Source organism: Stigmatopora argus, chromosome 7 (assembly GCF_051989625.1).
Source record: "Stigmatopora argus isolate UIUO_Sarg chromosome 7, RoL_Sarg_1.0, whole genome shotgun sequence".
Classification (NCBI taxonomy): Eukaryota; Metazoa; Chordata; class Actinopteri; order Syngnathiformes; family Syngnathidae; genus Stigmatopora; species Stigmatopora argus.
The window spans coordinates 4,072,685-4,086,909 of record NC_135393.1 but is presented as its reverse complement, the minus strand read 5'-3'; the positions used below and the strand labels follow the sequence as shown (position 1 = coordinate 4,086,909).

Below are 14,225 nucleotides of genomic sequence, written 5' to 3'. Positions count from 1 at the left end.
GTTTGTCTCACATATGCTGATATGGTATTAGTCATTTTAAATAAAAAACTATTACCATTGGAGACGTAATCCTTTGATCGGTGCTCTTCACTCAAAGTCATAGCACCAGTTTGAGTCATATCACACAGTCACTAAGTTCATTAACTGCCCAGTTTTTGGCATCTACATAATCAGTTCTAAGAGTTATTGATCTTGCAGACCACATTGAAAGAACACATAATTTTATTTTATTTTTTTAAGAATAACATCTTACAATTTTCTTTCAGGTACTTCCCTATGGGCCACCCAGTGTCCGTGCATCTCTACTTCCAGTCTGACCAGTTCCAGGGCTACCTTGTCAGGCATCATGCCACTAATTTAGCAACAAGCAAGCTCGAGACCATGGAGACCTGGGTGGCTCCAAAGAAGATCTTTAAGTTAACCACGCCTCCAAAAAGCACATTCAGCAGGTTGCTGTTAGCAGAGGTGAGTTTACATATTGCCTTCAATCAGGACCATCAGGAAATTGTTTCCAGTAAACTAATCGTATTTGTGGAATATAAGGTGCACTGGATTAGAAAACGCACCATAAACAAACAAGTTTAAGTGCATAGATAAGGAGCACCTGATTTGAAGGGCAACTAGTGCATTAGTGTACGTCACTTATTACTTATCTTTATCTATAGACCTCGGGCAAAAGGCAGACTACTCCTTAAACCAGGGGTTGGAAACCTTTTTGACCGAGAGAGCCATAAAAAATTCATTATTTAAATGTAATCCCTTCAGAGCTATACCTAGAATTTAAACGTAAAAATGAGTATGTGCTTTTTTTGTCATTTAAACACTTTTAAAGTACAATAAGTATCTAAATTATTTTAATAACATTGTTACGCTGTTGCTAATCAATGAGTATATGCACCACGCACAAAAAATGATGGCTAAAGCAGCACTAGAGTTAGTATTCCGTGTTAGCCTTTATTGCTAACATGCTAAAAACACGTTTCTCGTCTTATGCTCCTGAGCAATGGTCTGGAACTAGTGTTCATCTCACAACAGCGCCCCTGTTCTTTGTGGTGGTCAGGTGGTGTATTTGCAGTTTAAAAGGATCAATTTTTTATCGAAAGTTTTTAATATTATCGTTGACAAAAATTATTTCACGAAAATTATCATTATAGTTTTATCGCCCAGCTCTAAGTGAGTGTCAGCGACACTTTGATGTGCCAACGCAAGGCCTTTATTGGTGCGTTCAGGACTCAGTCTTCTCACCAGCGGGTTCCACATTTTTGTTTACATGTCAGCAGAGATCCATATGCACACATCAAAAGAGACATGTCTGGCTCACGATCCATAGGTCCCCGACCCCTGCCCTAAACTGTTTGCTAGTCAGTTTATAGGCCACATAGAGACAGACAAACTTTCACAATCACATTAACAAATCCACCACTACACTATTAGTGATAATTGTGATTGTTTATTTTCTGATGTATTTCTTATTTGTTATATGTTTGTAGTTCTAAAACAAATAACAAAAATGTATTTATGCATTTGTATGAATATAACTGTAATATGTAGTGTATTTTGCTCCGAGAAAATAAGTTTGAGGTTATAAAACACACGTACGTAAGTCACATTAGATTTTGAAGCGCACTGTCAATTTTGAACAGAAAATAAAGGATTTTAAGTGCACCTTATAGTCTGAAAAACATAGTAATAAAAGGAAACAGGAACCAGGAACTTGGTGTCGTGTAATGTTGACCTTCCCAAGAGAATTCTTAAAATTCGATTGGAGATGTCCTAGGAAGATCTACATTTATTGAATGCATTCAAGTTCACTGGGATAGTTTCACATCGTGCTATTTGTTGACTATGAAAAGAATGTCCTCTCACCTTCACAGTGGAATGCTTCCCTTGATTGCCTCATTCAGTGAAAGACCCAGAAGCTACGGCTCTAGTATGAAAGTCAACTAGTGTGTTTGTAACATATACAAAGTTGGTTGAGATAATGTAAACTGACATTTTGCTATGGTTCGTTGCTTAACTTGCAGCAAGGGTCAAATTTGAAATGTCATCAAATGTGGAAATAGATTGGTTTGGTCTGTTTGTAACTGCAGGCCTCACTGTGTCTACCTGGACACTCCCAGATTCTTTGACCTTTCTGAAAATATTGCAAAGAGAGTTTAGACACCTAGTCGCCATCCAGCTCTTGCTCGCTAAGCCACCGTCTGTGTGTTGAGCGTATGAAACTATGAGTGACAGCAAAGTGATGTGAGCAGTAGCTTTTATCTGAATGCTAAGCCTCACAGTGCGCTCAGTGGCTGTCAGTCAGTCTGCTTGTCAGTCTGTCACACAAAATGAGAGCAGAAAGACCTTAAATAAGACCGCTTGGCATTGCTGTGGTACAAAGAGCCTTTAAAAAAAAACTCTCGGCCTGTGCTTAGCTTGCTAGATAAACCATGTCTTCGGCTTAATATTAACAACGTGTTCCCTGATTCCCTCTCAATATACTACAATGAAGCTAGACAGATAAGTATTTTCTTTTAACTCTGTTTAATTTAAATATGCCTTTTTACACCATGATGTTGTGCAGGAGTACTAGCCCATGCGGTTACAATATGTGTATCCCTCTGAAGTTTTACATGACATTGGGCTTATTTCGCTCAACTTTAGGTAACACCTTTGATGATTTTCTAATCAAACGCAGTGGAGAACAAGTTTGCTTATGACAAAATAATTCACCTTCTTTAGACCAAAGGTCATTTGTTGTCTGGTTGTCAGTCTTTCCTGTCTTTGACAATGCAGATCACCTAGCTGTTAAAGCATACTGCACATTATAATAGTGTTTGCAGATTTTGTTTTTAGCAGAATGTTTCTAAATTTAATTTTTGTCCTCGATGAGCTGCAGACAAGCATAAACATGTAATATCACTCTAAAGTCTTAACACAAAAGTTCCATGCACTGGTGAAAGAGTTTTGGCTGGCCAATTTACCTTGTGCACTAAAATATTTTGAATATTTTCATCCCACTTTTGTCATCCTATGAGTTTTAGAATCAAAATCACAATACCAATCACTTAAAAATTACATTATCTATCCTAATTTAGAACAACTCTGGAAACCTCCTCATCCAAATATTCCTCCTCGTTTGAATGGTTCACTAGTGTAGCCTCTGCCGCAAGGGAATTGTTTGAATACATCCAAAAGATTCAAAAGTGTTCCGGGGCCAGGTCCGTCCTGAGGTTTTAAAAAGGGACCAGTATTCAAATTGCTGCTTGATCAAATTGTCCTTTAGTAATTAAAGGAGTTGTCATACTGTTGATAGCATCAAGCAAATGACAAGTAGCAGAGGTGGGAAGGGTTGCAAAGAGGATAAATAAAGTTGCATTTTGTCATAGGAGCCTTGTGGTTTCCATGAGATAATGGATTTTGAGTCAATAACATCTGTTTGTAGATAATTTGCATGATGATAGCTAGTACTTTCTGTATTGGGAAGGAGAGTATACTGCATAACATAGTATGTAAAAGCAGTCTTACAGCTAGGATCAGATAGTTATCCCCACTACTAACACCACAAATGCCCACAGCAATCTAGAGCTCTGCTAATGCTACACTGAAAAAGAAAAAATGTTTAACATGAGGTTACTGGATCAGAATTAGCAGAGCAGAGGCATCTTCTAAGTATAGCTATAAGCAGAACAAGGTCCTAAGCTTCTGAGTTGGTGAGCAAATGGATGTTGTTCCTAAGCCCAAGCTTATTGGGTTATAGGCACCAAGGGAAAGGTTGATCGTGGAAGTCAATTTAACCTATAGGCTGAAGCTGGAATGGACCACAAGGTAATCTGTGTTTGACCCATTTTTATACTGTGAAAAAGGTTCTTGGATCTGGTAGGCTCCTGCACATGTCGCACATCTTTGAAAGTGAAAAAAGAAGGCTATCATATGATACTGCAACGGTGCAACCCAAGTTGCATAGTTTGGCAGAGGGAAAAATCATTCAGTGTAACTATTTTGAGAAAGTTTATCTCCCACAAGTGTTTTCCCGAATAAGAATCCTTATTGGTTTTTGTTTGAATGTTTGTGTTCTTGTCCTGCAATCGGCTGGCCACCGACTGAGGGCTTGATAATTGCACTTGTACTTGTATTTTTGTATAGGCACGAAAACATGTAGTATGGTATATAGTAATAAAAGGTGTGATCCTACTTAAAAACGAGGGATTAGCGTAGCTCTGTGATCAATATAGTGTGACGTCATAGCTGCGTAATTGCCAAATATTTAAACTAAGACTAAAAAAGACGCAAGGCAGTGCTGCATCAAACATTATCTCTAAACAAACAAATAAGTATGTTAATCTATTTCACATTTGCATTTTTCATTCCCGAAGTCAGGTGATATAGGCTCCAGCACCACCCACAACCCTTGTGAGGATAAGTGGTTCAGAAAATGAATGAATGAATAATCCATTACAACACAAATGTGACTATTCCTTATAGTACAACCAACAGGCGGGGGTGTAGTGCTACCCTACACAAGTAAATTGTATTGGCCCGCAGTGACGTGCACCAATTTCAATGGATGCTAAAGAGTGGCATAGTATGGGTCAAATATTTAATTTTACTTGACCAAAATGTACTTAGCTGCTTCTTTAATAGATTGCAGGGATTTTCCTTAGGCAACGTTGCCTTCATGTCTTGCTCTTTCTACTAATCAATTGGGGGATATAGAGTGCCAATGAGTCAGCCTTGGATAAACTAATGAGCTACAGAGTGCCAGACATGGGTTGATTAGCAATTTAAAGAGAGAAGAACTAAGGGCCAGAGTGCCAGAATGCCAGAGGTCAGTCTTATAATTGAGACGAAAGTGAGTACAACACACATGATTCACTCGTATTCATTTTTGTGGTCTATATTTATCTTGTCTATCCTATTCTCAACTCTCAAAGGATAGAATGCTAAGTCTATTCCAGTCAGACATTGATCGTACACCAGGGTGAGCTGTGTTAATCAGCCACTATTGTAGAAATGGGGATTCCTTATACAGTGGTACCTCTACATACGAGCTTAATTCTTTCCGGGACTGAGCTCGTATGTCGATCTTCTCGTAACTCGAACAAACGTTTCCCTTTGAAATGAACTAAAAACAAATTAATTTGTTCCAACCCTCTGAAAAAACAACAAAAACAGGATATTGGATTGGAAAAAAATGTTTTATTTCTTCTAATTCGCCATCTATTAACAAAGTAACACATTTAATAGTAATAAAATGTGTTTAATATAACTAAAATTAGACGGATTTTGCGGAGGGGAGAGAGAGTCATACAGAGAGGGCAGGGGGCGGGGGGACTTTCCACGACGACGCACTCGTAATCGAACAAACAAATTTAAATTAACTTGGATTAATATATACAGACACTCAAAGATACGTTTAATGTAACTTTACACAAAACTGAATTCTAATTTTGTTTTACATTTTTATACCTTCTGGCCGGGTTAGCTGTTTGCCACGCCTCCACCCTCACGTTCGCTATCGATGGGCTGTTTGCTGTTGTATTCCCTTCAAAATATTCCGAAAATGATGCACACAAATGTCATCACAATAAGATAACGCACGACCACGTGCCAACGAGAAGTAGTCTTGAATGAGCGATCGCGGGAGCTAACAGGCTAAGGAAGGAAAAACAGGAAATGCAACAGCTCAGCCTACCCACATATTGATTGTGGGTAATGAAGTTTTATTCTGAGAAAGGGTGCCATTGGCTATCGGTGTTGTGTGCACGAATATACTTCATTACCCAGAAAGCCCTATTTTTGCATGCACATGCGCGTTGTGCGTTTTCTGGTCCATGTATAGGAGAAACTCGTGTGAAGAAACCATTCAGTGCTAGTAGATATCTGTTATACACGAAAGAGATGCGGCAAAAAAGATACACATGATACAATGATAAACAACCTCTAATGTCATGGCCACCTGGCTTTCTCGCATCTCGAATTTTTTCTCGTATCTAGAGCTAATTATTAGCTCGAAATTCACCTCGTATCTCGAGCATCTCGTAGGTAGAGCTGCTCATATGTAGAGGTACCACGTTATAGGGAACATTCACTTCGAATTTCTGCCAGCACCATCTCAGTGTGTGTTCATGTTTGTTGGTGCTGCACTTATCTATGATACCTAACCTTTAACAATGTCCCTATAAATAGTGATTTTCCGCATCTCATTTTACATTTAGAAATATTCATATGCAATCCAGTACACGTACCGGTCTCATATCATAGATGTAGTCAGTTATCCCTGAAATGATCGGGTATATATTTTCATAACTCATCAATGAGAAATATTCCTACTGCAAAGCTAAAAAATGTATATTTCTTTTCTTTTCTTTCTCTTTGTTAATATATATAATAGAGCTGGGCAATATGACAAAAATTGTTATTACGATAAAAAAAAATATCAGTCGATATCAATAATTATCACAATAACCATCATATCTCTTTTGTTTCAAATTTGAAACTTTGAACTTCTCTGAATAAGTAAATACATTACAATCCTCCTTATTGAACTATAAAAGTAATTATGTTACCTTACTTTATAAGAAAAGAGAATATGAAATATGATGATTTTAAAAAGTATTTTTGTTGTTCTCTTGTCCAATAAAGATAAGACAACTCCCTCCTTACACTATGAAAAGTAAAGAATAAAACCTGCAGACATTTTGACAGGTATCTTTATTTTTATAAATTGACCTTCTACTGTGGTACTGTGCAATATGAAATAAATAAAATAATCAACTGAAGATATCATCACCATTGGCAAGCAGACTGTTTTCCCCCTCACAAAAAGAAACTATATTTACCTCATATATGGCCATTTACAAAAAATATATGTATATAAAAATTGCATGAACTTATTAACCCATTTTAACCCAAGATAACAAGAGGCATTTACGAGGCATTTAAAAAAGAAAGAAAATGGCAGGAAGAATTCACTTGGATCTTTTAGTGGGTCGCCTCGGTGTTGTCCTGCATCTCATAAGTGCTTATTTTGGCTGTGTTATTGTCCTTTTGCGGTCATACTTCGTGTTAGCCTCTATCGCTAACATGCCCCGTTCTCTGTGGTGGTGGGGTGGTGTATTTGCAGTTTAAAATAATCAAATTTTTATCAAAAGTTTTTAATATTATCATTGACAAAAATTATTTCACGATAATTATCGTTATCGTTTAATCGCCCAGCTCTAATATATAATATTGAACCCTACTTTATTTACAGTATTTTCTTTGTACAATGTTTTTTTTCGGCCACTGTTTTCTATTTTGATTTTCCGAAGACGTGGTGTAAGAGTAAGCTAGATTTATATACATTCCTACCTGCAACTGTGGACAAGCACGACAATACAAGACAAAAAAATCGACTTGTCAGCATCTGTTTACCACAATCTGTATAACTGCTGTGTGCAGGCTCTGGCTGTTTGATGAAAAATGCATGCTGAAGATTATTTCCCATGATAATTCAGCCCGGGTGTTTCTTATCTTAATAGTATGGTGAAAGGGTGATGCAGTCTGTTACAGCTTTCTGTTCTTTGGATGGATTTCAGACTTCCATCTCTTACAGTTCTCTCATCTCTTCCCATTTTTTGTCAGATCGGTACAGAGTGGGACGCCAAAGAACGAATTTTCAGAAATGTTGGTGGTTTGATGGGTACAATGGATGAGACTGTGGGCATGCAGAAGTGGGCAAAAGGGCCGAATGTTACAGTAACAGTCGTGTGGATTGACCCAACCAACGTCATCGCAGCCACCTACGACCTTCTCATCGATGCAACTGCTGAGTTCACCCATTACCGACCACCACTCAATCAGCCTTTGCGTCCTGGAGTTTGGAGTGTCCGCATCCTGCACCACTGGAGCCCTGTAGCTGAGATGCATTTTCTTATCGCCCCCTTGGCTTACTATAAGCACCAGCCTATACGACAAGGTGAGAGAGACTTTTAAACAATGTTTCCAACAAGAAAACCGAGTTCTATTAAGCTCTCTGTCATGTACTTCCAATCATTGGCTGACGAAAAGTTGACAGGTGCTTTAGCTAGCATGACATTGAAATAGTATGGCAGTTTGAATGCTTCAAAATAGCTCAAAGCAACTAATTAAATGCAGGTGTCAAAGCCTGTTTAATTTTATATATATGCATTTCATACTCGATTGGTTAGCTATGGCTATCTATTCATTTAGAACAGGGGTGCTCAATACGTAGATCGCGATCTATCAGTAGATCACTAAGCTACTACTGGTGGATCGCATGACAGTAAAATTTGATCCAAGGATTGGATTTTTGGTAAAATGTTATATGGGACTTAGGCTAGGAAACGGGGCCATCGCGCATCCAAGCACAATTACTGCCTGCCTACACTATTTTTGGGTCCTGCTGGCATCAGGTATATCATCAGCATACATAACTGCTGAGCTTTGTCTGGGGCGCGGAAAAAAGAGTACATCGCGCAAAGTTGGCTCCTTAAAAAGTAGATCTTTGCGCAAAAAAGTTTGAGTTTAAAATGTGTAACTAGCCATAAATTATTCATCTTTAATGACACCAATAGTCTATTTATGACTGTTAGGGCTATTCCCAACATCAAAATAATTTTCAAGCAGAGAAGGCATCAAGAACAGAATAGTTTTTACTCCATCGGTCGATCAGGAGGGTAGAATGGCAGGTCGCTTCCAAGATGGCCGCTGCTCGCTCGCTTCTTTATCTTTGTCTCGCCCCTCTCCCCCTCCGAAGGGGGAGGGGGCAGACAGACAGAGCATACGTCGATCTTGTAGCTTCCCCCTGCCAAATACACCTCCTAGAGAGGGCCGGGAGGGTTTTATTGAAGGTAGGCGGAGACAAACTTTAGGCGGGGACAACACAAGGGCAGGTGCTATATACAAAGTGATGACAGGCCTTGACCAGTAGGTGTCAGTAAAATTCTATTCTAGTTGCTAAAGCTAAAAGGATAAAAGAATACAAGAGAATTACATTCCATATTTCACAATGACCATCAGTCAGAGTGTACTCTAATACCGTATTAATTCGAGTTTAACGCCCAAAATTTTGTACCAAAAAACTGGAGCAAAAATCGGCTGCGCGTTATACATGAGGTCTTCGCTTTTATGACCAAATTGCAAGGTTTAAAGAGGTTTCCACGTACGCCATTTTGAATGTTCCTTTCTCGACCCAACTCTCATCACGCCCGAGATTTCAGGCGAGAAGAGAAGACAAGATGGCGGACTACACATACACCGTCAGTGTTCTGTCAAAGTGTTCCAAAAAATTATTAAAACTGCAGCTATCCTCGGGAAAAGGCTCCAGGCAGGGCATGGAGGATAAACTGGCCCGGCACGGGGATAGGCACGATGGATAAGCGGCCCCGGGAAAAGGCTCCAATGACCAGGCAGGTTATGGAGGATAAACTGCCCCGGCACGGAAGAAAACCGGCCTGCGGCATGGCAAATAAACGCTTAAAAATACCCTTCTAGCAGGGGCGAGTGCACACTGAAAAAAATGCTGAAACTTTTCAGATTTTATTTTAAAGCGACTGGCGTGCTTCCAAATGCCGCCCAGGGCGCTCTCCACGAAGCGTTGCTTTCGCTTGACCACCGCACCCGCTCACATGTGATTGTTCATCGCCCGAAGCTAGCATCTTCCTAATTCTTGCGTGGACTAAGACACCCCGCCTCCGACTCCAAGGAATAAAAAAATGAACCAGCATTATGATGGATTCACGCCATAGATACAGCCGTAAAGCTGACATGACAAGAGGACGTCAACACATTGCATGGGGCCACTTGGAAGGAGACTGATGATGATATGGTCGCTGCCATTGAATTTGGCAATCGTCTTGACCTTGTCAAGACAACAACAACAGCAATATTTGTAAAATTAAAATGCAAGAATCTGCCGAAGAGGACTTGGACTAAAGCTCTGTTGTTTTTATTATTTAAATCATGCGGAAAGGAACTATTTTCACTGTCAGTACAGTACTTAAAGTATTTACATTTTTTATTTATATATTATATTTAGATATTAATACATTACAGTCTATTCATATGCCTGTAACTCTGATATTTAATAAATACACTTCTTGATAATTGTACTTGTGTACTAAACATGGTATGTAGTAATAATAGGGGTGAACCTACTTCGCAGTTTTTCGATTATCGCGGCCATGTCTGTCTACATTATCCATGAAAAATGAGGGATTAGTGTAGTCCACTTTCCACCCAAAGATAGCTGGGATAGGCTCTAGGACACTGTGACTAGTGTAAGTGGCGTTGAAAATGTGTGGATGGATATTTCAAATCAATCACCCTGCATGGATAAAGGGAAAAGCAGCACTGCTTGGGTCTTAAAAAGCTCTTGAGTGTTTAGTTCAATGTGTTTCTGTATTAAAAAGCTGAAAAGGATTCAGATCTGTTTGTTAATGCAAAACCATCTCCACCTCTTTGCACATTACATGTGGCCACTGTAAATATTCTCTTTTATCAAAAAGGTGAGATGATGTTATAGGATGGTAGACATGTTTTCTTTTCCATTTTGCAATTGGGAACTGTATTTTGATGAAGCTTTATGGTTCTTGCTTTTGAGAGCCTCTTTCCGCATGCTGATTTACTGCCATGTCTGGCATGCAGTGCCCGTAAAAGTTTACAACGTGACCCTCTTCAAGCACTTGCAGAAGCATGCACACAAACAGTATGGCAAACACCGGCAAGTGATTTAGGGACCCGTGTTGTCAGGAGTCTCAGGGGAGCCATCCACGTTAATGTCCATGCACACACAACTACATCAGGTCCCTAACGCATGGTAATGGAGTAAACTCTACTTTTGTAATGGCAGTGGGCATCTCATTATATGCAGTACCTCCATGTTTGACTGTTTTGTTGTGCGTGTTTGTCACCAGCACATGAAATTGATGTCTGCTCACATGCGGGTGTTAAAGTGCTTGTGTTCCATTCCCGAGCTTAAAAGGGATGGCTAGCACCACATTTAGAGAACCAGTGAGGAATGTGCAGCTAAGGGTGAAAAAGCTGATCTAAGGAGAAATTATGTAGCAGAGTTTTGAAGAACGTATTTAAACAATAACTAAGCGCCATTCATTTGATGGAGAAAGCATAAATAAAATTAAGTCCGACAGACAAACAAAAATATAAGCTGATTGAGAGCAATTTTACATAATGTAAAGCTAAACACATTCAACACTTGCGTATGTAAATGCCTTTTCTCCTGCAGTAAAAGCCAAATCACTTGACACTAGCTCAACATCTGTCTTGTGTTTCTCCAGAGGACACCCTGAAGTTGCACAATGGCCCATCCAAGAATAGCTACATGGAGCAGAGTTTCCACGGCCTCAACCCAGTCCTCAACATCCCCATCAGTCTGGGCTATGTAGAACAGGCCAAGAGGAACGCCGCCCTGACTGGCCCTGAGCTGGAGCACTGGGTCGACAGTTTAGTTAGCAATCTGTGGGAGGCAGCAGACATCTGCGCCGTGGGCCCAACCGCGTGCCCCATCATGCAAGCCTGCCCTAAGAACCCTTGGAGCTCACTGAGCCCCGACCCAAAATCCCAACTGAGATCGCCGCATGCTGATGGGCGCATCAGGTAGCAGCGAGGCCTCCAGCTGGACAGGAGGCCACAAGATTCATTGTTGATTTGTTTTTAATTTATTTATTAGCTTGGTTGCAGTTGCTGGACAGAAGTAATGTTCTCCTTCTGTCTCAGGAGACAAAGGGAACAATGGAATCAATGTTAATGAAATTCACCCTGCTTTTAGGGAACCATGCTTCCTTTGCTGTTTCAGTTTTGCAATATATTTATTTGACTTCTAATGTGAGTTTTAATTTACTTTGATCGAATCCTGCAATGTCAAGCATTTATTTTGTTGCTCGATGAATTCTGAATTAAGATCTTAAAACATAGGGCACACCGGCTAGTGTGATTTTCTGCTTCAAAAAAGGCCTTACCTGTGCAACTTCAGAAGAACACACGGTATCAAATTAATTTACATGTGCCTCCCAAAGTTTATAAACGGACGTGCATCGAAGGTAGCGAAAGGTTTATTTTGATAGGACTCCAAGAGGAATCAATATTTACTGCCTTTAAGGGAGTTGAAGAATCCAATTACTGTAAAATGTAATCATTCGAATAAATACAACACAACTTGTTTCAGTTGAGTGCCTGATCAGAGACTGCAGTGGCCAGCCAAACCATCTTCTACAGTCACAAAAAAGCAGAAAAAGGACAAAGGCCTTCTCAGCTCAATCTACATTTAAAAAAAATCTTATACAACTTGGGGTCTAGAATTCATTAATTATGTGATAGCATTTTAGGATTTTTCATCAGTGAATGGCAGATGTTTTCGTAATTGGACAAATAATTTTTGTCTAACTCGTTTTACTTGCCAGCCTGCCTCGAACTTGAATCACAATAAAATCCAAGCTGACCTTAAAATATATCTTTTTCCAGATCATTTCAGCGACACTATGTTGTACAGAAATTTTCAAGTCTCAAAATTGTGTGAATGAGGGTCCACAAGTCACTATTTATGTTAAGTTTATTTTAATACTGATATTTTTAGTCAATGACTAAATAATTGCGACGCTGCCGTGGTAGCATGGTTAAGTAATTCTATTTTTTCTTTCTTTTTTTGTTAATTAAAGCTGCCTTTATTTACAAAGGCCAACAATTTAAACATATACTTACACCTTTATCACGGCCCTCACCGATATGTCAGTAAGTGTCAGAATGGATCTTCTTGTATTGAGTTGCCAAGAGAAGGCAACTCTTATCTTGAAGGCTCAAAGGTGAGCTACATAGTGACTTTACCGATTTGTTGTGAGGAGAACCTGTTGTGTCTACTGCTTCCCATGATTTTCCAAAGGCTTGTGAGTGTTTGTGCTTTTCTTGCTGTGACAATGATATACGTACAGATTCACAGGAAATTTATACTGTGTCTTCATTGCAACAATGCATATTCAGATCTGAAGCTTTCCAATTGCATTTTCATTAAAACTGTCACGCTGTCATGAATACAATCGCTGACAAGTACATTATAGTTTTACTTCAACACACTGATCGCCTCTGTCCGTCAACAGTGTTTAGCGACAATACAGGTAATGTGTTTTTCAGAGGTTCAGTTCGAGATATTAGTAATCAGGTTCACCTGACCCTCGCTATGAAACACAAAACTCTCCCTGGCACGCCAACACTAGAAAGGAGGCTTTCCAAAGGACAATTTGTCAATCTTCATTGGTCTGCTTCTGTTACAGTACAATGCCGTGTCAATGAACAGCACTCAATGCATTGCCACATTTACAGTATGTATGTAAAATTAATGGAAGTTTTGGTGAAAGAGAAGTCAAATCGGTGTAACTCACTGGAAGAGTCCTATTTTGTAACACAAATGATCTACAATGAAATAATTGTACATAGGTATTTTGTACTGAACTATTGTGTAAAAGATGCTGTATGTGTAAATACATGTGGTTAAACAAGATTGATCCATTAGGAGTTTTTGACTTGGCAAAGAGAGTGAGTGATATGTTGCTGTTTCTTGATCAAAGTAGTAAGTATATATAATCTGCTCCAGTGTTGGGGCTTGTTTGCCTCTCAGAGAAAATGTAATGCCAGATTGTTGTTGTTCTTGCTTGAATGTATTGTCGAGCAACTGTTGCACAAATATCTCCCAAATTCTACCATCATTTTTGTGTCCTTTTGGGGTTTTCTTTTCTGGGGAGACAGTGTGCCTTAGCTGATTTTTAGACCATCCAATGACCCATTAAATATATATTATTTTCCTCAGTTTTTTGTTTGTTTGTTTACCCGGTGTGGTGACTATCAACACCAGCACTGCAACACCGCTGTTGTTGTATATATATATCATCAAGCCTTCTGTGCTTATCTGCTTTTATTTGTATTCCCCCTTGGGAGATTTGTTCTGTTGACTCTGGCTGGCTTGTCTTACTTTTCTCTCAACTGTTTAAAAAAAAAAAAAAATCAATTGACAAATTTGTGGTGAAGTGCCAATAAAATTTAGTTGGTCAAGAAAATGAAGCTTGGTACAGAAAATATGTCTCGTTCAAAGCTCAGACTAGAAAAATGCAGCCCGGTTTTGACCCAAAAAACAAGCTTATTATGAATACAATTCATATCGTACTGTTGATGTTGCATTATTGTACAAGCCGTGGCAAAAAAAGTATGGAATCAAAAGTGTCAGCAGATCTTCA

General features: G+C 39.2%; 1 protein-coding gene across 1 annotated transcript in view; it reads left to right on the top strand.

The window, feature by feature from the left end:
- The window catches only part of xylt1 (xylosyltransferase I), a 90,990-nt gene extending 77,190 nt beyond the window's left edge, over positions 1-13,800 (top strand). Inside the window, exons 9-11 of the mRNA XM_077605106.1 lie at positions 267-465; positions 7,609-7,942; positions 11,283-13,800. Of these exons, the coding sequence (XP_077461232.1) occupies positions 267-465; positions 7,609-7,942; positions 11,283-11,605 (856 nt within the window). The 3' untranslated portion in view covers positions 11,606-13,800. The remainder of the gene's footprint in view (positions 1-266; positions 466-7,608; positions 7,943-11,282) is intronic.
- Positions 13,801-14,225: the final 425 nt, after the last annotated feature.